Genomic DNA, 23,520 nt, shown 5'->3' with positions numbered 1-23,520 from the left:
ATGTTGAAACTAACCACACCCATGGCTTGAAGAGCAAATATTGGCATATCCCGATGTCCCAGGGAGGGGTTTGGGGTCACGTTCTTCTCGGAAGGCAGAACCTGTGCAGCTCTGGGAAAGCCAAAGTCCAGAGGCACCTGCCAAGAGCAGCAGCGAGAGCGTCCCTGCCCGCTGCGGTGGGGCGACGCGTGGCGATGGCGACCTTCGAGGAGCAGACGGCCTGCGTGGTGGAAGCCTTGTTCTCCGACCTGCTGGGCGAGGACGAGAGCGAGTGCCGGAGCCTGGAGACTGACTCGGGAGGTAGGGGCTGGCGTGGAAGCACAAAGTGGTTTCTTTGCTGTGGAGGGTAGAGGAGCGCTTCGACTGAACGCCCAGAGCAAGGCGGCTGAGGCTGGGGGCTGCTGGGCTTCCTAAACTGCTGACTTGTGACAACGTCCAAGCCATCTCTGGTTTGGGGGAAAAGTTAGAGCAAGGTCAAGTTTGAATGCTGGGCAGCTCACGTCTGTGGTCTGCCTTGGCAATGGGGGCTGTGTGGGACGGCCACCCCCGGGCCCCCTGCGGGTCCACAGGCCCTGCCTTGCTCTGGACCAGCGGGGTGGGACAAGCTGTAACTGTCATCATCAAAAAACCCCCAAACAACCAGCTCATACTGCTCACTGGGTAAAACCAGTGGCTTTAACGTGTAAGACAGGGTGTGGTCTTTGCTTCCCAAACTCCCACTATCGTTTGGGATACTTTGGTTTGCTGAGCAGTGCTGCATGAAGCCCAGAATTTTACCTGTATTCACGCTGCTTTTCCCCCTGTTTTCATGACAACAAGCTAGTCAAAATGTTTCAAGAGCCACTGCCATCTTGCTGACATCAGATAGCAGTCTGTTTCCTGAAAGCTCTGGGAAAGCTTGTCATTTTGCCTAAAGAACAAGTCTCCGTTAGCGTTATTGCTCGTTTTCCTCTCCCGGCTGAGGTGCTCGTGCCTCTGCTTCGGCTGTCCCGAGCCTGTGAAACCGCCTGGAGCCCCGGGGGCTGGGGGTTGGAGCCCCGGGGGCTGGGGGTTGGAGCCCCGGGCTGCGGGTGCCCAGCGCTGGAGCTGGGATTAGCAGCTGGATGAGGGAGGGATTTGGATCAGGAAGCAATGCTTCCGCGTGAAGTTGCCCTCTGCTTTCTGTTGAAAGATTCTGATTTCAGTTCCTTATGACTTTGTCAAAAGTGGAAATGGTTTTGTTGAGACTTTCGGTATCGGGCAGCTCCTTCTAGCTGAACCTTGTTTTCTCAGGGGAAAAAAAATTTGTTCTTTTACCCTCAGGATACTTTATGGGAAAAATGCTACAACTCAGGTGCTCCCCCTGTGCCCCCCTCCAAGTACAGCTGAGAAGTTCTTAAGGTTTTATATACTTGAAATTTGAGAAGTATGCCTTTTACTCCTTTTGTTAAAAACTTCCCAGATTTGGGTCACTGTGAGCTGTTGAAATGTTGCAATTTGCACTTGCTCGGAGGATACCTTGGTCCACGTTCTCTGAAGGCTGCAGCGGGAAGTGCAGGCAGGGCTTTGCCATCCCGTCAGTGCCGCTGCAGCCGGGGGAGAGATGAGACGTTTTCCAACCCCTCTGAGCTTTACATTGGTAAAACCGAGCGGAGGCGGCGGTGATGGACCCAGGGCTGATTCCAGAGGCATCAGCATCCTCGCCCGACCCTGCTCCGCCGCCCGAGCCCGCGCCGCGCCGTCCCTCCTGCCCACACAGGCTGTTACCGCAAGTCCTGGACTAAGTGAACTCGACAGACATTTTACGGGGGTGGCCCATAGGCTGCGGGAGTGGTGTCTGTGTGTATGTATTGACGAGAAAGGTGGTGGTGGATAACTGGGATGTACTGGAAAGTGTGGGGCGTGGGCATGACATAAATACAAACCCCCTCGAGAGGAGGGGGTGGGTATCGTCCTGGTTTCAACTGGGATAGAGTTAATTTTCTTACCATAACCCTTAAGAATTAATTTCTAATGAAAACATCCCTGTATTAGCAGGACTGTTCTCAGCAAATCCAAACCAGCCTCACGCTGGCTGCTGTGGAGAAAATCAGCTCTGCCCCAGGCGAAGGCAGGACACCTTCCCTCCTGGCAGCCGGTGGGGAAGGAGCTGCCAGAACCCGGGGGGCAGAAGAGGGGCCTTAGGGGTGCCCCTGGAGGAACAGGAGTGGGGTTGAGCTGAGGATTGGGTGTGAAGCAACAAGGGTGAGAGGAAAGCAGCCTGGATACCCCCATGGGACAGAGCCCCTCGGTCCCTGTGAGCTGGTGACGGTGTTTCTTAGGGACTTCGGTGTCTCCGAACGCGTCTGCTCAGAGGTGGACCCTGCGCTGACCTCCGGGCGCCTGAGGCCGCCATGACTGTCGCGCCTGCTGAAGGCCGCGCGTCGGGCGGGTGTTCTGGGCGTGTTCGGGGGGTGTTCTCTTTCCCTGCCTCTCACGTGTTGAGCTAAAGCCCTCTCTCTGCTCCAGAGCCCACGCGGTCTGCAGTGGAGTATCCGACCACGTTTGACCCAATTGTGATCGCCAGTCGCCTGCGGCAGATGGGGGACCGGTGCAACATGGATTTTGAAAGGGTTTCCTCAGAGGCTCTTGCTGAAGTGTTCACGGGGAAGGTAAAGCTCACCCTGTCCTGCCTGGCCAGCTTCTCGTCCCTAGGCCAGCCGGGGGGCAGGAGAGGTCTGGGGGGCAGCTCAGCCCACGCTGCGGGAGCCGGGGGGTCTGAGGGGAAGGGGCGCGATGCCCCGGGACTCCCTTCGCTTCTGTGCCGCAGGCAGGGTGTGAGCTGCCAGGACAGAAGCTGGACAAGGTGTGGGGGAGCCGCTTGTCTCCTCTCTCTCCCAAAGAAGCTGCTTTTTATCCCCTGAGCGGCCCTGGAGCTGCCTGGGCCGGCCTGTGGTTGGGGGAGACGTCCCCAAGTTGGTGGAGGCAGCTCATGTGTCGAGGGGGGAAGGAGGAAGACTGTGGTGAGAGGAGCAGGGGGGTGCCCAGCCTGCGGCGGGCGCTCCGGCTCAGGCGGCCGGAGCTCTGGTACCAGCTCTCCTCTGGCAGGAGGCCGCGGGCGGTGCCAGGCCCGCAGCCCCCGGCCCCCCTCTGCGCCTGGCCCCGGCCCCGGCAGCGGGGAGCCCTGCCCCGGGGAGGCTGTGGGCTCACCTGCTCCGGCCGTGGGTAGAAGCAGCAAGTGTGGGAATTTAACGGAATGTTGGATTTTGAGCCCTGACACCGCCCCGTCCTCTCAAAAGCCGTTCCAACTGCCCTCTCAACGCTTGCAGGTGGAGAAGTTTGCGGCTGCCGTGGACTCTCTCAGCAAGAGGTGGAGAGACCAGAACCCCGAGCTGGTCTACGAGAGCGCTTTTCTCAGCGTGGCTGTGAAATTGGTGATGCACATTGCCAAGAAAGTCCCGGCTCTGGTGCGTCCCACCCAACTCATAGAAGTGATCAATGGAAATCCTCGAGTGAGAAACTACATTGAGGCCCAAGGCGGATGGGTAAGGATGCAGGGGGGGCGGGTCTTTGCTTGGGCATCTACAGCCCTTCCTTTGTGCCCCCCCCGGCTCGGCCGGTCGCTGACACCCGGCGCGTCCCCCCGACACGCCCAGCGGCCGTGGGGGCCCGGGGGAAGCCTCACTGGGGCCGACATCAAACTGCCCGTCTGCTTCTGTGTGTCAGTGTTTAATCCCTGACCTCGGTACCCGGGGAGCTCGGCTCGCTCCATGGATGAGAATGGACGCGCCGTCCTGCCCGCGCGGGCCCCGCCTTTTACTGGGGGAGGATGAAATCGGTCCCGGAGCGGGAGGCAGCTCGCGCGTCCCTCCGGCCCACGTCCTGCTCCTGACGGTTCCTTTAAACCCTTCAGATCTTTCTCTAAAACATATACGTGGGTTTGTCTGTTTTCAGGAGAACTTGGGCAATTGAGACAAAGGGCCACGCTACTTCCCCGAAGGTGAAGCTCGCCTTTTCCTTTATTTAACTGGGAGAAATGTTTGTATTTCTTCTGGAGAAGAACTCTACACATAACCAACATGTAGAAGACGTTCTGTACCACTACGGGCAAAAATTAATAAATGTTTTTTTGTTATTGCTTTTCTACTTGTGTTCCTCTTGAATTCAGCCATAAAAGTCAGCTTCGCTCTTATCCAAGGTTTCTAGGTCAGTGCTCAGTGCCACAGACTCACCAGGTGAATATTTGTTTTAAAACATATTTCCATGAGTTATTCTAAAGATCTCTCTGTTCCTCTCAGGTGATTCAAAGGCTTATTTTTGCAAAATTAACACTGACACTATTTTAAACTGAGAGTGATGGCTCTTTCAGAGTGATCAACAGCCCTTGGCCTTTTAGCGCCTACGTACATAAATCTTGTAGCTGTTCTGTGCCTGATCTGCAAGAAAACAGAGGGGGAATGTGTTTAATGTCTAGTTACAACCAGAAAGAGAAACAGACTTGGCACAGCTAGGCTGAAGACTGTGCAAAATGTGAGATATTGGAAAGATCAAGGCTGTGATTCCCATACCTTTTTTGGGTTTTGGAGTGTGGTTGGTTTTAGTTTTGTTTATTTTAGTTTTCCCCACTTCTGCAAGTAGAGAAAATGGATGGCCTTCAAGATCTTTGCTCTCTGCATCTCCTTCCCACTTCAGGATGACTCTGCTTTGTCCGACGGGGTTTTTAGAGCACCTGTGAGTGTTACCGAGAGGGTGTGAGGTGAATTAGGCTGGCATAATTAATTTGATTTCTGTAGTCTACTGGAGTCAGATTTAACCCTCTCTTCTGGCACAAGCAGCCAGATGTGGGGAATTGCGGTGGGAAGAGCTGACCCGAAGCATGTTGGTCAGTTTTCTCTGTTCAGAAGCGCTGGTGCCGTCCGGGGGAGTGACACGTGCAAGCCAGGCTCAGGCGCTCAGTGTCTGCCTGAAGTAGTCTTTCCAAATATTTTCCAGTTACTGTGGGAAACAGTCTCAGTTATAAGGGTGACGGGGAACTGTGGATTTTGCATGCTGCTTTGGGGGCTCTTCCAGTCGCAGCATACTCTGAGTACAAAGCCTTCCCCGTGGGTGCTCGGCCACTGCCCCGTGCTCGCGCCCCCACACCACTGCTGAGGGCTGGACGTGGTGCTTACAGCCGTTGGATGTTGGGGTGCTCGGCTCTGGCCTCTAACACCCCACCGCCTCCGCAGGACGGCGCGCGGGGAGACACCGGGGCGCCGGAGGGACACGGGCAGCTCAGCCCTACCACCGGGCTCCTGCCCGGCTCGGCGCCGCCTGCCCTCGCTGCCTGTGGTTTGAGAAGGAGGCACTAGGGCCTCGGTTTTTTGGTGTTTTGTTTTGCTGTTTGGCCACGATATCGGTTACGTACTAATTTCCTTTAGGACTTGTGATGAAGTCAGTAAACCACAGCCTGCCGCGAGCGCTCTCCGGGCTGGTGCTTTCCGCCGCCGCAGACACTTGACATGTCCGTTCCCAGGACCGGCAGCCTGGGGACCGCTCGGTCTCCGGCAACATGGACCAGAGGGAGATTCTGCTGCTAAACCTGGAAAGGGCCCGAGGCAAGAAGCTCAACCGACAACAGTTTGTAGACGAGTTTTTGGTAAGTCCGCTTAAGGCACGGCTCCTTGTTTCAGCTGATTTTAAAGGGAACCACTCAGTCATTTCTCAAACAGCGATGGGATTTCCATGTGACAATGAGATTTTCTATTAATTTTGCAGCAGCAGGAGACACAGGAGTTAACTGGGGTAGAAGGAATGTAAAGACAGAAGAGTAACTTAATGCATTCAAAGTAGAACTGTTTGCTTTTAAATAATTACCCGAGCGCTTCCTGTTTTCTGCTTTGCAAATGCACTTGTCAAGACACAGTTTCACTTTGCCTGCTCACGCAGCCGGGGGCACGGTGGGGATATGGAGCTGGTGCCCCTTCTCGCCACCACAGCCCGTTACATCGGCGATGCACGGGTTCCTGGCGGGGATCTCCCCTTGCTGCTTGACGCAGCTTTTCCTCTTTTCATTTCAGTGGAGACCCCCCTGCCCCTGTACCACCCCAGCATGGGGAGCGGGCATTCAGAGAAAGGCCCCTGGGCTCGGGACTCTTCCAGCTCTCGCTGATACCAGGCACGTGGCCAAGGCGCGAGGAGGCGGCGGCGGGACGGGACGTTTCTGCAGCCCCCGGCACGGGGCCGAGGCAAGGGCTGGAGCGTCCCTTCGCCAGCAGCGCTGCTGCCCCTCCCGCACGTTAACTTCTTGTTTCCTCAAGGCAAAACTAGCAAACAACGCTGGTAGCGCTGGGCTGGTCGAGGGCCGGGCAGTGCCCCGGTCCGTGAGTCTCCCGCAGCTCTTTGTCTGGGTGTCAGGGGCGAGTCTTGGAGGGCAGCCCCCTGCCCCGCGGCCGGGCTGGTGGCCGGCCGTGCCTGGTGGCTGTCGGCTGGAGGAAGGCTGCTCGGGCAGGCTCTCTGGGCAGCTCCGAGGAGCAAAGGCATTGCCCAGCTTTAGCGGACACAGGGAAGGGTAAAAGGGGTGCCTCTGTAAGATCTGAGATGTCTCAAGCACCAGAACAACCACTGGCCCGGGGTACCCCTGGACACATCAGGCAGTGGCGTTGGGGAAGGCGCAGGGGCCGCTTCGGAGCCCCCACGAGACCCCCTGCCCTGTCGTACCGGTGAGGGCTGGCGCTTCAAACGCTTGGGAAAAGCTTAGTGCTTGGTTTCCAGGTGTCTGGGCCGGAGGGAAGTGATTAATCTGCGCCTGCAGTGACAGTCTGTTGTTCCACGGAACAAAGCGCTGTCACAGGCGGCTGAATTTCCCCCGCTCGCCCTGTGCTGGGGATGTGCTGGGCGAGGTGCAGGCGCGGGCGCCAGCTCCGGCAGCCACACGTACAGTTGATTTTCTGACCCAAAAGCAGGTAGAAGTGGTCAAGTCTGCGTTTCCTCTTGCGCTGGGGAGGAACCTTCCCAGGGTGGCCGAGTCACCGGCCACCTTCGCCAGTGCAGAAGCCGTAACGGGGATTGCGAGGGCTTTGCATCTCCAAACTTGGTAGAAATATTCAATGCTGTTTCTCCCTCCTGATGCCTCCCTTCTCTCTGTGTGAACAAGCACTTGCACATGCAAGCTGTGGTGGTGTTACTGTAAATGACAGGGCTTTTTGTTTAAGTCTGCTTTTTCTGTCTGTGCAGCCTCACAGCCAGAGTTTGCTCCTCACTGCTCTCACTCATTTCTCATACGCAGGGTTTTCCTGAGCAGTTTTATGTCAGTTTATTCAGGGACAGAAATTAAGGCAATTCAGAGCCTCAGCTGTAAAACTGGCTTCAGGACTAAGTGATGCCCCTTCCAAAAAAGCTTATCCTGGAGATTGGGGTTGCTTTGGAAGGAGGCAGGGGGAGGGTGTGGAGGTGACGTGGAGCCCACCAAACCCACCCTGCTCCCACAGCTTCTGTCACACTGCGCCTGCCCCGGGGTCTTGACTAATTCACACTGGACACGTGGAGTGTCCTGGGCCTCCTGCACCTTCTTCCTGACTCCTTCCATCCGGATCAGTGAGATGTGACTTTTGTGGTATCGTGGCTGGAGAGCAGCAGAACTTAGGGTTTAAAAATTGCAGTTTAATGTTAGAAACCAGCAACTCCGGCTTGGATCTGAATTGGAATATCTGTGCACAGACACAGAGCGGAGGTGAGATACGCGCTGCTGCACTCACCTTTTATCTGTGGCATCGCTGGGGGGCTGCTTGGCCTGGTCAGGTGCGTAGAAGCTGCAAAGGCTCCGGCTGTGGCCCTTTGGCAAATGTCATCGTCCTGGAGCTTAGTGCCTGCACCCGAGGGTGTCGTGTCTAGCGGGGGCCTGCCTAGAGCAGGCTGGAGTCAAGGGGCTTTGCAGCTCTCCTGCAGCTGCTGATACGTGGGGTCAGCAGCAGGGAAGGATGGGGGACAGGATCCTCAAAACTGGGCGAGAGCTTTTGGGAGAGCTGACAGGAAGGTGCTCACGAGCTCCGGGGGAAGGTCCCTGGGGAGCACCCAAAAATCAGGGTCCTGAAACCGCCGGGACTCCCGCGGTTCCTGCTCACGTGCTGCCGTGCCGAGCTGTGGCCCTGAGCCCCCCGGGAGGGCTTCGCCGGTGCCAGCAGGAGGGACCGTCACCCACTCGGCCCCGACCCCTTTGACCAGGCGCTACTTGGGTTCGGTGGCCCCGAGACCAGCGGCTGCTCCTCCCTGCGCCGTCAGCACCGAGCCCGCCGTTCCTGTTCCCTGCCAGCAGCTCAGGCAGGTCACGGCGAGGCGCACACCAGGCACCAGAAAAACTCTCGCCTTGCAGCTCGGGTGTGTCCGGGGACCCTCCCCTTTGCTCTTCCCCCCGACCACCTTCCCTCTTTCACAGCCCTCAGGATCCCGAGGGTTCTCCTGCCAGCCCGGCTCCGGACACCAGCAGTGACGTCCAGAAGGGCTCCAGGGGGGTGGGAAAGGGAGACCTGCCCCTTCCGGAACCGCAGAGTCACTAATCAGAGAAAAGGCCTTTTGTTTTATATCAAAAGCACCCCTTGATGGCAAGAAAAGTGGTTAGGTAGACGAAAAATTCTGACAGAAAAAGGACAACAAGAATGGGCTTTTGAAGTTCATGGCAACGAACAGTGTGTGTTATTCAGAAGCTGGTGTCGGTGAAATAAAAATCTGTGCTTTGGCAGGAAAAAGGTGCTTGAACTCTCTGGGAGTGCTGCAGCTTTATCCTGGAAATGAAAGAGATGAGAGATTCATCCCCTGAAGGGTCTATCCTAGGACTCCTTCTCCTTTCTCTTTCATCTGTGCATGTAGCTGCTTTGCTCCAACTGCTTGCGCTCCTTTGGTGGCTTGAGCGGGGCTGTCTCCAGCTACAGACGGGAGCATCTTTACCGAAGTGAGAAAAATCAATTGATTTATCTGTCTTTTCTGATATCATTTGTTAAAGGTGGTTTAACATTGTTACGCCTCTTATCTGGGTGCCATTTATACTGCAAATCTTTCCCCCCCGTGTCTCACTTATTTGTGAGGGCGATGCTTTGATGTGCTGTATAAATGCATCCTTTCACTTCAGAAGCCCACATGCCCGAGCCTCGTGTGGGCACTGCCTCAGCACACACTTTCCATTCTTCAGAAGCCTGTGGTGGGGCTCTCAGGTGGCTTCTGTCTCTATTCTTGCTCTGAGTACCTTGAAAAAAGCCACTCAGGAAAAAATTAATGGTGCAGACCTTGCTTTGTGGCGGTGAACCTGACCCCTAGAGATCTTCACGTGTGCTCTCTAGTGTTGTATGTTGCACGTTTGCTGTAATTTGTTCCATTCTTTTATCACAGAAGCTGAAAAGGCAGTCAACAAAATACAGATCGGATAAAATCTACCCTACAGCAGCATCTGAGCAACCAGAGAACGTCAAGAAGAACAGATACAAGGACATCTTACCCTGTAGGTTGGAAATGGCAAATGCTCCTGTTCAGCCTTTTGACTTTTTCTAGTTTGAGTCTGTTCTCATCCCCCGGTACCTGCCTCCAGAGCCGCTCGGTGTGAGCGTGTCACTGGCTGCCAGGCGGCCTTGGATTCCCCTGGGCAGGTTTAAGGCTTTGTCTTTGCCTGTTGCAGCGCACGCTCGGCAAGACTCTGGCACGTGCTTTCTAAATTTCAGTAGGAAACACACCCTCTAATGCTCATCCTTGCAAGCTCTCTGGGTAGTATTGCGACCACTTGTTTTCCAAGGCCTTGCAGAACGCGGCTTTGGACAAAGCTGCCTCCGTGGTGTACGAGGCAGATCACAGTGAAAACCTGCCATGGCGGGTCCTGGCTCGGTGCGGTAGTTTCCAAAGAAGAATCTGTCCTAGGATCAGGGCAGAATGTCCCTTTCATCTGTTCTAGCTTGAAAACAAAATAATCTAAATGCGCAGACTGGATCTGAGCCTGTAAGGTGGGACGCAGGGTGACTCTGGGCCTGGCTCGCTCCACGGTCGGAGGCGACGGGCGTTGTGCTGGGGCAGGGGCAGCATCTGCAGCTCTGGCCCGAGCCCTCGCCGTCCCCGACAGACCTGCCCGAGTCCTCGCCGTCCCTGCTCGTCCGCTGCCCGCGCGGGGTGTTGGGGGGTGCAGGAGGAGCACGAGCTGCTCACGCAGCCCCTCGTCTGCTCTGGGCTGAGCTCCCCGATGTGTGTGCTCCTCCAACGCACCTTGTGCTGCAGCCTGAGGAGCTCAGCCGCCAGCACAAACACTAACTGCTGCTGCTTCTGCTTCTGTGCCTGCAGTTGACCACACCAGAGTGGAGCTCTCCCTGATCACGTCAGACGCAGACTCGCATTACATCAACGCCAACTTCATCAAGGTACTGCTCCTTCTGTGGCCTTCTGCCGCACAGGGGTGTCGGGAGCAGCGCTCGGTGCTGTGGGTTGCGTGGTGCCGGGAGGAGCCGGCCCTGGGGCTGTGCTGAGCATAGGGACCAGGCCGTGCTCCAGGAGAGCTGATGTGCAGAAGACGTGTGCGACCAGCGAGCCCCCCCAAACCCCCCCGGCAGCACCCGTCTCCGGGGCCGGGGCCGTGTGGTCACGCTGGGGTGGGCGGTGGAACAGTTTGTGGCTCACAGCCCCAACTTCCTTGTCGGCCTTGCTGCCTGTGGGGGGTGGCTGGTGCAGAACGTGGCCGGAGCCGCCCGGGCAGGAAGCCCTGCGGGCAGCACGGCTGCGGCCCGCGGGGTCGGGGCAGCGCGGCCGGTTCCCCGTCAGGAGCTCCGCGTGCTGTGGGGCGCTCCCGCGCTCGTGACCCTTCTGCGACAGACCAATAGCGGTTCCCTTCGTTCTCCGCCACAGCGACCCGGGGCCCCGTGTGACCCGTCTGCACTGGGGCCCAGGGGTTGATCCTGGGCTCGCGGCAGAGCGGGGTGAGCTGCTGTCACCTCCCCTAGCGCGGCGGGAGCCCAAACTGGGTGGAGACCTCACCTCTGGCCTCGCTCCCACGCTCGGCTCTGCCCCTCGGAGGCTTGCACACCATTAGCTTCCATTTGCTTTATTTAATGTAGGTGCCTAAAATTTAACGATATAAAAGCCTTTCTAAATCCTTAACGGGCTCATTGAATAGAAGTGAGATGCAGAAAGAGGAACGGCTTTATTTCTGCTGGTGCACTAAGCAAAGATATCTCCGTGTCTGGTTTGAATGCTGCTTTAGGGCGTCTATGGGCCAAGAGCATACATTGCGACCCAGGGTCCTCTCCCCACTACTGTCATTGACTTTTGGAGGATGATTTGGGAGTATAAAGTCCTGGTAAGTGCAAATTTATATGTCTTCCTTTTTTTTTTATAAAAGAAAAGCTGTCTGTGCAGGCAGCCAGCAGTCCTTTCTGCCTAGGCAGACGGAGGGAGGTCAGGGTTTTGCTCCAGAAGCTGTGTGTGCCCCGCATCCTTCCCGTGAGCCTCCCCCACACTCGTGCTGGGACAGGAGTGGACTCGTGGCTGTCTCGGCGCTGGGCTCTGAGCGGGAGAGGTCCTCGTGCCCCGAGTCTGATTTGCCGAGCAGGCGGGGACGCCGGGAGGGCAGCCCGCAGAGCTTCCTCACGGCTGACAACTACTCCCAAGTGATGAGTTTGATTCTGCTGCCTGGATGAGAAACTTGTGTGCAGACTTTTCTAACAAACCTTCTTTCTGCAGATTGTGGTCATGGCTTGTATGGAGTTTGAAGCGGGAAAGGTGAGTAACATGTCAGGGGAGGCCTCTGCCGTGACAGTGCCGGGGCAGGGCGGAAAGATGCAGATGTTCATTAAATCTCATTAGTGACAGTGAGTTTCTGTTTGATACGAGCTGTTTCCTGAGTCTCCGGCTGCAGATTCTTAAACCCTTTCCAGTAGCGTAGCTTATCTCTTTGGAAGGGAAAAATCAGCAGCGATGGCTGCAGGGAAGGGGAGGCTGGAGCTGGGGGGCAGCAAGCGCTGGGCCTCCTCCCAGTATGAGTTCTGTGCTGCAGAGCGAGGGGGGAGCTGGGGCGGGTGCTGGGACCCAAACGTGTCCTGCTTCCCGCAACAGAAGAAATGTGAGCGGTACTGGGCAGAGGCGGCCGGCCCTCCCCTGCAGTGTGGCTCTTTCTGCGTCGCCTGTGTGAGTACAGCTGCCCCAGCACCCCCTCGCGTCACGCGCTGGAAACTCGTGTCCCCCACAGAAAACGTGACCCTAACGTCTTGCTCTGCAGGAAGCTGAAGAGAAGAAAAATGAGTATGTAATTAGGACTTTAAAGGTGACCCTGAATGAGGTAAGTAGGAAAGGTCAAGGCAGGAGATGCACCTTATGTAAATAATGGGTTAAAATACAGCAGACTTTGTGCAGAAAGTTTGACACTGCTCAGCCTGCGGGTTTAGACTTGACAGTAGCTGAAGGGACAAAGAAAGTAAAAAATCGATTCACTCAAACCTCAGTTTCTGAAGCTGTTTGTCGGTTGTGGCAAATCAGACTCTGGGTGAGGCCAACAGGCAACATCAGGAATGTCATAAAGTGGCAAAGCTTCCTTAGTAGAGCAGCTGCCGACTCTCGCCCTTGCCGTGCGATGCAGCCGGGAGCCGGGGGTGTCTCCAGCGCCCCGGCCCCCCCCGCCCTGCGTGTCCCCCTGCGCCCGCGGGACCCGTGGCAGCATCCCCTCGGTGGCAGCGGCCGGCCCCGGCCCCTGCCAGCGCTCTGCCCTTGCAGGAAACCCGCACCATCCACCAGTTCCACTATAAAAACTGGCCAGACCACGACGTCCCCTCGTCCATCGACCCCATCCTGGAGCTCATCGGCGAGATTCGCTGCTACCAGCCGGACGACAGCATCCCCATCTGCATCCACTGCAGGTGGGCGAGCCGGCCCCCAGTGGGGAGGGCTGGTGGCCCCCAGCCCCGGGGTCTCACTTCCCGAGCGGCCGCAGCGGGGTGGCGGCCGCGCTGTTCTCGCAGGAGGTCCTCAGGCACCGGGTGCTCTGGGGGCAGCTGGCGCGGCCGGCAGCAGCAGCCCAGCGGCGTCACGTGTAGCCGAGAGGCCACCAACACCCCGCCGTGGCTGTCCTTGCAGTGCCGGCTGCGGGAGGACGGGCGTCATCTGCGCCATCGACTACACCCAGAAGCTGCTGAGGGACGGGGTGAGTGTCGGACCCCTCTGCCTCTTCAAAGGGCGCCTGCGCGCGGCCGCATCTCTGTCCCTCCTCGCCTCTCTCCCCCCTCGCTGCCCTTTCACCCCTCTGACTGCAGCAGACGTGTTTCAGGTGACAGACGTGAGCGGGAGCCCCCCGCAGCCTGGCTGGAACACGGTGGTGGCCAAACTGCCGACACCCCGTTCCCAGCTTGTGCTGCTTCTCTCTCTTCAGGCTCCGCATCCCCCATGCGCTGCCCGTGGGCGCTGCTCCCCCACCCCGGTGCGAGTGCCCCCAGTGCCTGAGCCGACGGGGCAGAACCCAGAACCCTCCCACTGCTCCTCTGGCGGGACCTCGGGTCACCAGGCCTGGCTCTGCGCCAGCCTTCGCCTTCAACGCCACTTTACTGTCTCTATTTGTCTCTCCGCACTTAACCATCAGAATGTCAGCGTTTCCCAACTCACACCTTGCTTTGCTCGGATTCTGCGATAGATGTGTATGTGAAGTCATCCCCGGCCTTGCAGCGGGGACTCGGGGGGTGGCTGCGTTCTGATCCTGGCCTTGTGCTGTTCGCAGCTGTTACCAATGTGGTCATAAAAAGGGTATTTTCTGTGGAGTGTGGGACAGCAGGGGGGAGGCAACTGGTTCATAATAAAAAAGAGCAATTCAAGCAGGTCCTTTGTTGAAAACTCTTGCAGTAGCAGGCCCGAATCTTGGACACTGCTCTAAACTTCGTCAGGACTGGGCAGTTGCTTGGAATTAGACCTGTCCGTAATTTTTCGTCATCTCTCTTCCTTGCAAGATTGTTCCAGTGAACTTCAGTATTTTCAGCCTGATCCAGGACATGCGCACGCAGAGGCCTTCCATAGTGCAGACCAAGGTACGTCGGGGAGGTTTCTCCGGCTGGGAGGGACTCTCCGTGCCGGCACCCCGGCGCTTCCCCGGGAGGGTTCGCAGCAGGGGAACGCGGAGCGGTTGTGCTGCTGGAACTGGGGCACGTCGGCGTTCTCTAAGGTCCCTTTTCTGAACAGAGGAATGGTTTTGCAGAAATTAATTTGGTAGCTGACCATTTCCCTGTAGACAGCTGGAACAGCTGAGTGCTTGCAGCCCGATTTATCAAACACTTACACTGTGAAACAAGGGGCTGTCCGGGGGTTGAAGTGGGAACCCTTCTCAGCTGAGACAGGCTGAAGAGGAAGCTCAGTGCAGAACAGAGTTGTTTGTGCACCTGAAAAAACCCAGATGCTTCAGTCTGAACCCTTTCAAAGTTGTGGCTTCTACCTCTCCTGAGAATTTACCCTGCGAATGGGCTGGAAAGCAGCAGCTTCTCCCAGGGGCTGGTGCTTGATCTGGGTGGCAGGGACCATTTGCACCCACTGCAGGTGCTGGCTCTCACTCTGTTTTACTTGTCTGGAACGCAGGAGCAGTACGAGCTGGTTTATGATGCAGTGATCGAGCTCTTCAAAAGGCAGATTAAAGCCCTGGATGCTCAGGAAGATTCTGCTGCTTCACAGGTAAAAGTCCCCAGGATAAACATGCTGCCCCTCGCAGCCCCGGCCACGCCAGCTCCAACCTTGATCCCGACTGCAGAAGTCTCCTCTGCAGACCTGGAATGAATCCCCGTGTTTTCTGCTACCCTTGGTGCCCGAACTGAGCCTCTTGTCCGGGAAACCCACGGGCACCCAGCCGTTTCCCTGAACGTGCAATGTTTAGCATAGGATTTGGCTCCAGGCGAGAGATAAATTTTCTTTGGTCTCAAACCCATTTTCTATATACTCTTATAATTGTTGAATATCACGAGTGACTAGAAAAGCACCAACTTTGCACAGTAGCAGCCGGTTTCCATGTGGACGTGCGGGTGAAACTTGTCTTCATGGAGAGCTTGCAGGCGACAGAGTGACTCTCGGCCGAGGCTGGGGGGCCCGGGCGCACGAGGCGGTGTGCTGAAGGCGTTAGTCTGACGCAGGGTGGCATTCTAGTGAGGTAATTAGTGTTACAGCCTGTCTGTGGGAGAGAGCGGGCTAAAACCTCTTGTGGAAAAACGTGTCTTTCAAATCTGATGCACCTCTGAGGAAAAACAAGGTGGTCTTGGTATGAAGTTGCACACAAACAGGAACGTACAGAACGCCCGGGGTTAAGCTTTGCTTTGCTCTTGCTGTCCCATGGCTGCTGGCACGAGCCTTACCTGCCCTGGGCGGCTGTTGGCCATCTGGCTGAAGTAAATGTGTCGCCTTTCCTAGGCAGAGGCTGAAAGGTCACCCTTAGCCTTTTTTGTCAGAAGCTTTTGTCTAAAGAATTGGGAACAGGATCCTGTGACGGGGCTCGTGCCTCAGTTTAGCCGTAGGATTTGCAGGATGTTCCAAGCCAGAGCCCGGTGAGGAAAGGGCTGGACAGTGCCTCTTTCTGTGTGTTGTGCACAGACGGCAAGCGAGAGAGATGCAAGGTCTGGGGCGATACAAAATGCAGAAAATGGTTTGAGTCCGGATGTGGTTTTGTAGCTCCTGGCCAAACCTCTCGCCCACCCGAGGCTCGGTGCCCTGGCAGTGCTGGTGCAGAGCAGGGGGATGGGGATGGCTGAAGCGTCACGCAGGAAGCCAGCGCCCGGCTGAAAGGTGCTGACGGGAACGGCTGTCCTCAGCTTTCAGCTCCAACTCGGTGTTTTCAAGTTGATGTTTGACATTTCAAAACAGCATTAATAATTTCCAGCTCCTGAAATAGCATGTCTGTGCTCTGCATTCTTCCTCCTCACTCTTGTTTTCTCAACTTTTCTGTCACTAGGTACAAACAAAGCATCCTGTAGCCAAGCCACTTCTGACTTCAGTGGAAGATATTTATTCTCTGAGATTACTAACCTGGTAAGGCCACAGCACGAGCATCCCCTGGGTTGGTATTTTCAGTCACCCACACAATTTCAGGAAGACGCATTTTTTAACACGTGCTTTGTGGCGCGGTTCTGTTTAAATGTTGCGTTTCATTTGTCAGCAGGATCTGCAGCCTCCCTTGAGTCCCACTTTGACTCTCACAGTTGTTCCCAACATAATTCCTGCTCCTCTCACTGATGTGTTTCTGAGACCAAGTCTCAGCCTCTTCCCTGCCTGCCATTACCCGTCCCCCTCCCCTGCCCTTGGCTCTGTCTCATGTGGGGCTCACACAGCGTCTCACAGACGAACTGAGCACACAGGGCAGGAGGAGAAAAGGCTCACGGTTGTGGAGACGCCCCAGTGCTGGTTCCCCTCAGGCCTCTGCCTGGGGCTGGGCACCCTGCGGGTCCCCCCTCCCACCTGCCGGTGCCACCTCGGTGCCTCTTCCCGAGGAGCCTGGCTTCAGAGGGTGGGGGGATCTTTCTGTGGGCATGTTTTGGTTTGCAGAGTCTGCTTTCTGTAAGTAACTTTGCTTTTTGGTATCGTTGGCTCTGAGGGTGTCGTTTACTGGCGTAAAGGGGCCTCCTCTGCTCCCCGCGTGGTGCTCAAATGGGGCACCGCCGCGCAGCCCGCCCCGTGCCACTTGCCTGGGGCTGAACCGGGCTCTGCGTCCGGGGGTCTGCTCTCAAGAGCAGCGTTGTGGGGCCTTGTTAGCAGGTTAACAGAGATTTCTGAGCACCAGGTGGTTTTGACTTCACAGCACAGTGCTTTATTGCAGCTCAGAGCAAGAACGGGACGTGCGTCGATGTCTTCCCCCGGTGGCAGGAGGCAAAGCGCCGCCGCCCTCGCTGTCTGCCGCGGGAGGCCCGGCCATCAGACAGGCCATCTCCTTCGGCACGCTGAGCTTCATCAGCTGCAGAAAGGCAGCGGCGGCGGAGGAGTGGGGTGCTGGGGACGCTCTCCAGAAACACCGCAGTTTGGAGTTCAGCAGCATCTCCCCTGAGCAGCTGCTGCGGCCCCTGGAACCGAAGGGAGGCGGCAGGAGGGGGCCCCGCGGCAGAGCCCCTCTGACACGGGCTGCATCCACTCCCTTCGTGCTGGCACAGCAAGGAGAAGGCCGGGAGTGGGATGGCGGGGAGGCAAAGCCTGGTTTGAGTTCACAGTTGCCCAGTGCCTGTTGCTCAAGCTTTCAGGTGAAGAAGCAGGACGGAGTTTCCCCTGTTGAGCTGAACCGCTCCAGGCGAGAGGCTGACAGCCCCCCCGGCCGCAGGAGCCGCGGGCAGTGTCCTTACCCTTACGTCTGCTCCGCAGAGGACCCCTACTTCTCGTCGCTCTCTCCAGATGAGCCCGTGTCCCTGGTGTTTGCCGAGGACCTCGCGGAGGGGCAGGCTGTTCTCCTCCCTTGCACAGCAGGCGCTGCCCTGCAGCCCGCCCTGGCCAGCTCTCCGCCAGCCCGGCCCGTGTCCCCCCGCGCTCCCCGCCTGCAGGCCCAGGGTTCCTCCTCCCCGAGTAAGTGCTGCAGCGCTGCCACAAGCTGGGCCTGGTCCCGCTGGCCTGCGGCGCGCTGGAGGAGGGGCGAGGGTGGTCGCTTGGGGTTCAGGCACGGCTGCAGCGCCTTCTCGGGACTGTGTTCCCGCCAGAGCTGAGGGAGCGACTGGTCTCATCATTGCTCTCGTTTCATCCTGCCTTAAACTTTTCCCATCACCAACATTTTTAGAAGAGCGTGATTTCGGGCTTCACGTTGCACAGCTGAACTCCTGTGTCCCCACGGTACGGCTGTGGCGGGAAGGCAGGGACTGGTGCTGACCAGTTCCTAAAACAGGGAGCTCCAAGAAGCACTCAGAAATTTAGCGGCCAGGTCTAAAGCCACTCCTTCCTGCAGAGCGTTGCTCAGGGGGACGCTGGCATCCCGCTGGGAGAACCAGGACTTCAGCATTAGTGTTTGCCCAGATCCGCAGCCTTAAACCCATCACCCGCCGTGTGAGGGTGGAATCACGCCTTGGTCTGGTCAGTCCTGGCCCAGCTGGGACATTCTTGTTGTCCTCAGCTTTGTTCTGCTCAGGCCCTTCAGCTTTCAGCACACTCCCAGCCCCGATGCCGAGGCTCTGGGGAAGTTCCGGGGCTGCAGCACCCGCCGTGGGCCTCCGCGATGGGCGCTCTGCTGCCCACCCCGCTGCAGCCCCTGCCCACGTAGCTAGCGGCGGGTGAGCGGGTGCTGGGGACTATTTGGATTTTTAACTGCAGTTTAGAGGGGTTTAACCATCGCCTCCGGCGTGCGGCTGGGCGAGAGCAGTCACAGAGAGCAGTCGGCCAGCTCTGCGCCTCGCCGAGGGCTGTGGTTCTGCTGCGTCGTGCCAAGCTGCTGTTCTGTCTGTGTCTCCCCAATTAGCTGCCCTGCCACAGCCAGATGATGATGATGATGATGATCCTCCACCCCTGCCCGAGCGAACCCCCGAGTCCTTTATTGTGGCCAGTGAATCTGGTAGGTGCATTTAGCAAAGCAGGGTCTGGGGGTGCTCCGAGGGCTCTTCCCGTGCCCGGGATGAGAAATGACCTCCCTTGTGTTCAACTCTCTCTAGGACAATTTCCTCTGGCCACTTCTGATTTTCAGCTTCCAGCCAGAAACGCAAATATCGGAATCTCTTTGGAGTGGAGTGGTGAGTCCCACTCAGAGGTGTTTAATGACTCAGTGAGACTGAGACCGTGTAAGGTAAGTAAGTGGCTTTTTATCTCTTCTCCAGCACTACCACTGGGCCAGTTCCCTTCACCCGTTTCCTTCTGTGAGAAAGACCCTAGTTTTGGCCCTGTGTACTTTCCATAAATTATTTCTGGGTTTAAGACTGGGAGTTGGATGTGGCGTCAGTCAGGCCCCTCCTTATCAGCATCTACTTTACTCCAAACATTCATTTTTGGGGTCTTAAATCCCATACAAGGTAGTAAAAATATTGCCCCTCTTTTAGAGGAGGATAACGAAGATGTTAGATGTTAGTGGTCCGCTGAGGCTCACACTGCCCTGTGGAACAGGCAGGAGCTGAACAAAATTTAGGCATCTCTTGATCATGCCATAGTTGAATCAGAGCTTTGTAAAGCGGAACAGTAAAGCGTGAGTCTATCTTCCATTACACGGGTGTGTGGGGGAGGGTGTCTGCGTGTAACATCCTTTCCTCGTCTCCCCTGGCTTGCTTGTGGGCAAGAGAATGACATTTGGTTGTGGAGATTTCAAATACCTTCCTTGTTTTCTGTTTCCAGAGTGTGAAGCTTCGGAGCCCACAAACAGGTATAAGTTTAATGCTGAGATAAACTATCTTTGGAAATAAGGGCCGCTCTTTACCGAAGCTGCTTTACCATATTTAGTAAATGTCTTTAGGATCTGCGCTCAGTCCAACCTAAATTTTGTGTTGCTATAGTTCTGCAGCTAAACAGTTCTAAACAGAACTAGACAGTGCTGCAGCCACATGAACTGGTAGTTTTTATTTCCCGATCAGCTCCTGCCTCACCCTGTATGTGAGGATGTTCCCTGCAGCCTCCTCAGGCTGAGGGTTGTCACGTCTTTTGCTGCATTTGTGTGTTTCCTCTGAGACAATTGACACACGCTGGTTTGATGCTGTGGACCTCCCAGAGAACTGAGATATATATATATAGATATATAGATATATATTTATTTTTATAGCTAGGTAACCAACTCTTTTATCTTTGCTTTCTCAGAGACAACCCGGGATCGCTCTAACTCTCCTCCCCCGCTTCCTGAAAGAACCCCAGAATCATTTGTTCTTGCTGATGCTGCATGTAAGTGATGAGTTATTTTCTTGGCCTGTAGCTGAGATTTTGTACTTACACCTAAACCTGTAAACAGCTGAGGAGGTCGTGGCCCACTTGTTCAAAGCCTTACCGAGGGTAGTGCTTCAGGACTCAACTGCAGCAGAGTTCAGCAGGTAGAAGAACAGTAAAGGCAGCCAGGGGACCTGCTGGAAATGTCTTGAACTGCTGCATCAGAGGAAATGAAAAGCAGCAACAAAGTGCTTGGAAAAAAGCAGGAGGATTCTTGAGTGACCCCTGAAAACGTTCTGATGTGTGTTCCCAGGTCTGCAGCCTGCTGCGAGAAACTCTATGACGGGTCCTCCGAGCTTGGAGAAAAACGGTTCTGAAAATTTGTCCAAAGAGCCTATGAAATGCTTCAGGAGAAGCAAGGTAAGAGAAACAAGGCGGAACAAGCTACTGAGAATGGGGGGGTGAGAAGAAGAGATCATTCTAGCTACAGCTATTGCTACGGGCTCACTGCTGACCTCGGGAAGATTGCCTGCTCTGAGACCACTCGTATGTAGGGCAAGGAAACGAGGCCAATAAAAACACTCTGCTGCAGAACTACAAACAAAACCACTGTCTGCACTAGGGACAGAGTAACACAGCCCTGCCCCTGTGAGCGGCCGCGCCCGGCGCTGCGGCCGCCCAACACACCACTTCCTCGTGGAAAAAGTCGCTCGAGTGGAGCCTGAATTCCCGTGTAGGACAGACTCTACTCATCACCAGGCCCCTCTTGTTGTGGCCCGAGTTAATTGTCCCCACGAGCAATAGTACTTCGGGATGTTATGGTTGAACAGAAAAGCGTTTGAGGAAAACAACAACAATAACACAAACTGGAGGTGTTCGGGTTGGCTCGAAAAAAGCCAAAGTGAATGTCAGGAGTCTGCGTTTCAGTCGCAGCTGCCAGGCGCGATACTTCTTATGAGATGTGACATGTGTGTATTTAGCAGTAAATTTCTTTAATCCCAGGAGCTGATCTACTACTTGCTACATTTTTTTCCAACAAGATTTTTTTTTTTTTTCCCTCTACAGAGCTTGAAAATATTGAAAAATGTGAAAAAGAGTAAGTCTTTCAGGCTAACGTGCATCTTCCTGACGGCTTTCAGCAAGTATATAAAGAAATATGTGGTGTTGAATTGTCAAGAACCTGAACTTGTCAGGTGTGGAGGGCCCGGCACGTCTGCCCGCTCTGGAGCGGGACCCGCGGGGCAGCCCGAGGCCGCCCCCTCGGGAGGGGGACGGTTGTTTCTGCAGCACCGTGGGGCGGCTGCGCTGCCCCTGTGTTGCCCTGCGGGTACCTTGGGGACAGCTCCAGGGTACCCAAGTTACCAAATTCTTCAGGTCATGCAAACCGGTGCTGTGGACAAGTACTCTAACAATGGGGACGGGTGCTGTGAGGAACCTGGATCCCGCCCACTCTATCTGGGGCATAAATAAGGAGTTTCTCATTAAGTTCCTTTTGATCTACAATTAAAATGCTTACCTTGAAAACAGGACTGCTACAAACTCTTTAAAGCACTTCTGAGCAGACGCTTTCCCGGGGGATTGTGCTGCAGTAGCACACTGCTCCCTGCTAAGAGGAAATAATGTCGTTACGCCGCGCGGCGCTCGGCGCTGCCAGCGCTCAGCCCTGCCCTGTGCCCCGCTCCCTAGGCAGCTCCCGCACAGTCACTAACTCCCTCAGTCTTTTTTTTTTTTTTTTTTCTAGGCATCTGTAGTCCATCTGCACCAACGCAACCACCAGAATCTGCCCCTCCAAACCATTCGAGGTCCTTCCTTAGCTTTGGTAGGTTTTTCTCTTTGCGTCTTGGTGTAGGAAGTACCTGGTTTTTGAAAGTCTAAACGCAGGGACCAGGCTGAATGCTAACAAATTACAAACATTATAAAGAACTTATTTTTTTTACACATTTACAACTTTATTCACAAACTGTTTAAAGAGCAGGTAAGGGTGGGACACGCAGACCCCAGATCCCGCTCTGCCAAACGCTTCTCGGTGTGGGAAGAGTCTGAAGCGTGGTTGGTCCTTCCTGTACCTGAAAGCCTTTATGTGCCAGCAGAGACAAAGCTGTAGCCCTGCCGCCAGCCTGCTGCCCTGCCTTGTGTAATACGGCAGAGGAGAAAGGTGTTTTCCTTTTTAAATTCCCCTTCTAGAGAGCAGTCATATATTAGATGAGGTGTACAACCCAGTTCCCCTGATATTCACGCTGTAACGACGGTATTTGTCGGACAGATCCACTGACAGACTGGTTTTGCACCAGCTGACTTACAACTACAGGATGTTGCTTAAAGTTTGGGAAAGAACTGAAATTACAAGCACTTTTAAATACCATGTTATCTGAAGGAATTACATAATCGGCATCGATAACATACAGAATTTATTGCATTAAAAAAAAAAATAATTTCTTCCTAGGCTTTGCAAATCGATTTTCAAAACCTAAAGGACCAAGAAATCCACCACCAGCCTGGAACATTTAGATGTTTTACAGATTTGGTGTTACAGATTTGTGAAGTCCTTCTGATACGCCTTGAGCGCTCATCCCAGTAAGGTTTCCATCAAAATAAACACATCAGAAGCTATTGCGCGGTATTTGCAGCGCAGGCACTACTTACCCATCCTTCATCAACCGAAGTTTTAAAGAAGAATATAGAAGTACCAGCAGCTAGGCACTTTCAGTTCATTCACAACATGATGGAAACTAAAAACGGGAATAGGTATTTTATACCAAGGAGACATTTTAGTTGTGCTTTGGAACGTATTCACTTCAAAAGGATGGATGTGAGCGTTCTGAGCCAGCCGTGTGAACTGGCACCGACCCAGCAGGGAGTGACTGACCTGGAGAGCAGCGCAGGACAAGACTCTGGATCGTGCCCTCACGGCAGCTTCGCTCTGTGCAGGTCTGCTGCAGTCAGAGCCCTGCACCTCCTTAAGTGTTTACATTACTTGGACTGAAAGAGAATTAGCATCTCAGATCTTAGAAATAGTTTTTCTTCACGTTTTTCTTCATCTGAGTCAATCAGATAACTTCTCTGGATTTTCGGTGAGTGAGAGCAAGACGCTGACTGGTGGCACAGGAACTAAGCTACGGTCACAGACTGGAATTACCTGACCCAAGTGCCCTCGCTACCTGAAAAAAAGACCCAAACAAAATTCCACCCCAGCATGGACAGTATCATTGCATTTGTAAAGCAATGCTGGTCTGGGGGGTTGTGACTCTAGCACAGAATTTCAGATGGTGCCTCAGAGGACAAGATTTCTACAGAGGTTCCACTGCTATTTATATCCTCGGTGGGGAGCGATAAAGGTGTTGGAAACTGCTCTGTACGGCTCTTTTCCTGTAGAGACAAACAAAGCGGGACCTGGGGGATTTGGTCACGAGAGGCACCCACTGACCGCTGCCGGCAGAGAAAACTCAAGCCGGCCCCAAGCGGCTCTCGGGGGAGCAGCGGCCCCCCGGGCCCAGCGGCCCCTCCACCGCGCTGTCCCCGAGCGGGGACCGGCCAAGGCCCGCACCGGCCTGGCGCTGCGGGTGTGGCGGGGCGGGGCAGGCCCGAGGCCGCCACGCGAGGCCTCACCCCCCAGGGGTGACACCGGGGGTGACACTGGGGTACGGGGGGTGACACCGGGGGTGACACCGGGATACCGGGGGGGCGTTTCCCGCGCAGCGCCGTGCCGACTCCGCCCCTTTGCGGCCGCGCGGGGCTCGGCGCGCGCCGCCGCCCGCCCACGTGACCGGCGCCCGCCCCGCGCAGGCGCGCTCGGGCGGGCCCCGC

At 55.6% G+C, this 23,520-nt stretch overlaps 2 protein-coding genes across 2 annotated transcripts; both read left to right on the top strand.

Moving 5' to 3' along the window:
• Nucleotides 1-194: 194 nt before the first annotated feature.
• BCL2L15 (BCL2 like 15) lies at nucleotides 195-4,050 on the top strand. Its single transcript, XM_074925769.1, has 4 exons — nucleotides 195-300; nucleotides 2,488-2,630; nucleotides 3,288-3,503; nucleotides 3,913-4,050. Exons 1-4 carry the CDS (start codon nucleotides 195-197, stop codon nucleotides 3,928-3,930), a joined length of 483 nt encoding a protein of 160 aa, XP_074781870.1. The 3' UTR covers nucleotides 3,931-4,050.
• A 1,459-nt stretch (nucleotides 4,051-5,509) lies between these two features.
• Nucleotides 5,510-22,407, top strand: PTPN22 (protein tyrosine phosphatase non-receptor type 22). Its single transcript, XM_074925515.1, has 21 exons — nucleotides 5,510-5,596; nucleotides 9,319-9,427; nucleotides 10,252-10,328; nucleotides 11,165-11,260; nucleotides 11,644-11,682; nucleotides 12,016-12,087; nucleotides 12,179-12,238; nucleotides 12,670-12,812; nucleotides 13,030-13,096; nucleotides 13,890-13,967; nucleotides 14,509-14,601; nucleotides 15,866-15,942; nucleotides 16,727-17,457; nucleotides 18,338-18,430; nucleotides 18,528-18,658; nucleotides 19,198-19,225; nucleotides 19,654-19,734; nucleotides 20,030-20,136; nucleotides 20,782-20,812; nucleotides 21,458-21,535; nucleotides 22,160-22,407. Exons 1-21 carry the CDS (start codon nucleotides 5,510-5,512, stop codon nucleotides 22,222-22,224), a joined length of 2,343 nt encoding a protein of 780 aa, XP_074781616.1. The 3' UTR covers nucleotides 22,225-22,407.
• The last annotated feature ends 1,113 nt before the right edge of the window (nucleotides 22,408-23,520 follow it).

This window comes from Athene noctua, chromosome 23, assembly GCF_965140245.1.
Source record: "Athene noctua chromosome 23, bAthNoc1.hap1.1, whole genome shotgun sequence".
In the NCBI taxonomy this organism is placed as follows: domain Eukaryota; kingdom Metazoa; phylum Chordata; class Aves; order Strigiformes; family Strigidae; genus Athene; species Athene noctua.
Note: the sequence above shows the minus strand (reverse complement) of the source record. Positions and strands in the feature narration are given on the sequence as shown.

Coding starts and splice junctions, on each gene's coding strand:
- PTPN22 (XM_074925515.1), top strand. CDS start 5,510: ATGGACCAGAGGGAGATTCTGCTGCTAAACCTGGAAAGGGCCCGAGGC. Junction 11,261..11,643: donor TTTGGGAGTATAAAGTCCTG/GTAAGTGCAAAT, acceptor TTCTTTCTGCAG/ATTGTGGTCATGGCTTGTAT. Junction 20,137..20,781: donor AATGCTTCAGGAGAAGCAAG/GTAAGAGAAACA, acceptor TTCCCTCTACAG/AGCTTGAAAATATTGAAAAA.
- BCL2L15 (XM_074925769.1), top strand. CDS start 195: ATGGCGACCTTCGAGGAGCAGACGGCCTGCGTGGTGGAAGCCTTGTTC. Junction 301..2,487: donor CCTGGAGACTGACTCGGGAG/GTAGGGGCTGGC, acceptor TCTCTGCTCCAG/AGCCCACGCGGTCTGCAGTG. Junction 2,631..3,287: donor CTGAAGTGTTCACGGGGAAG/GTAAAGCTCACC, acceptor CAACGCTTGCAG/GTGGAGAAGTTTGCGGCTGC.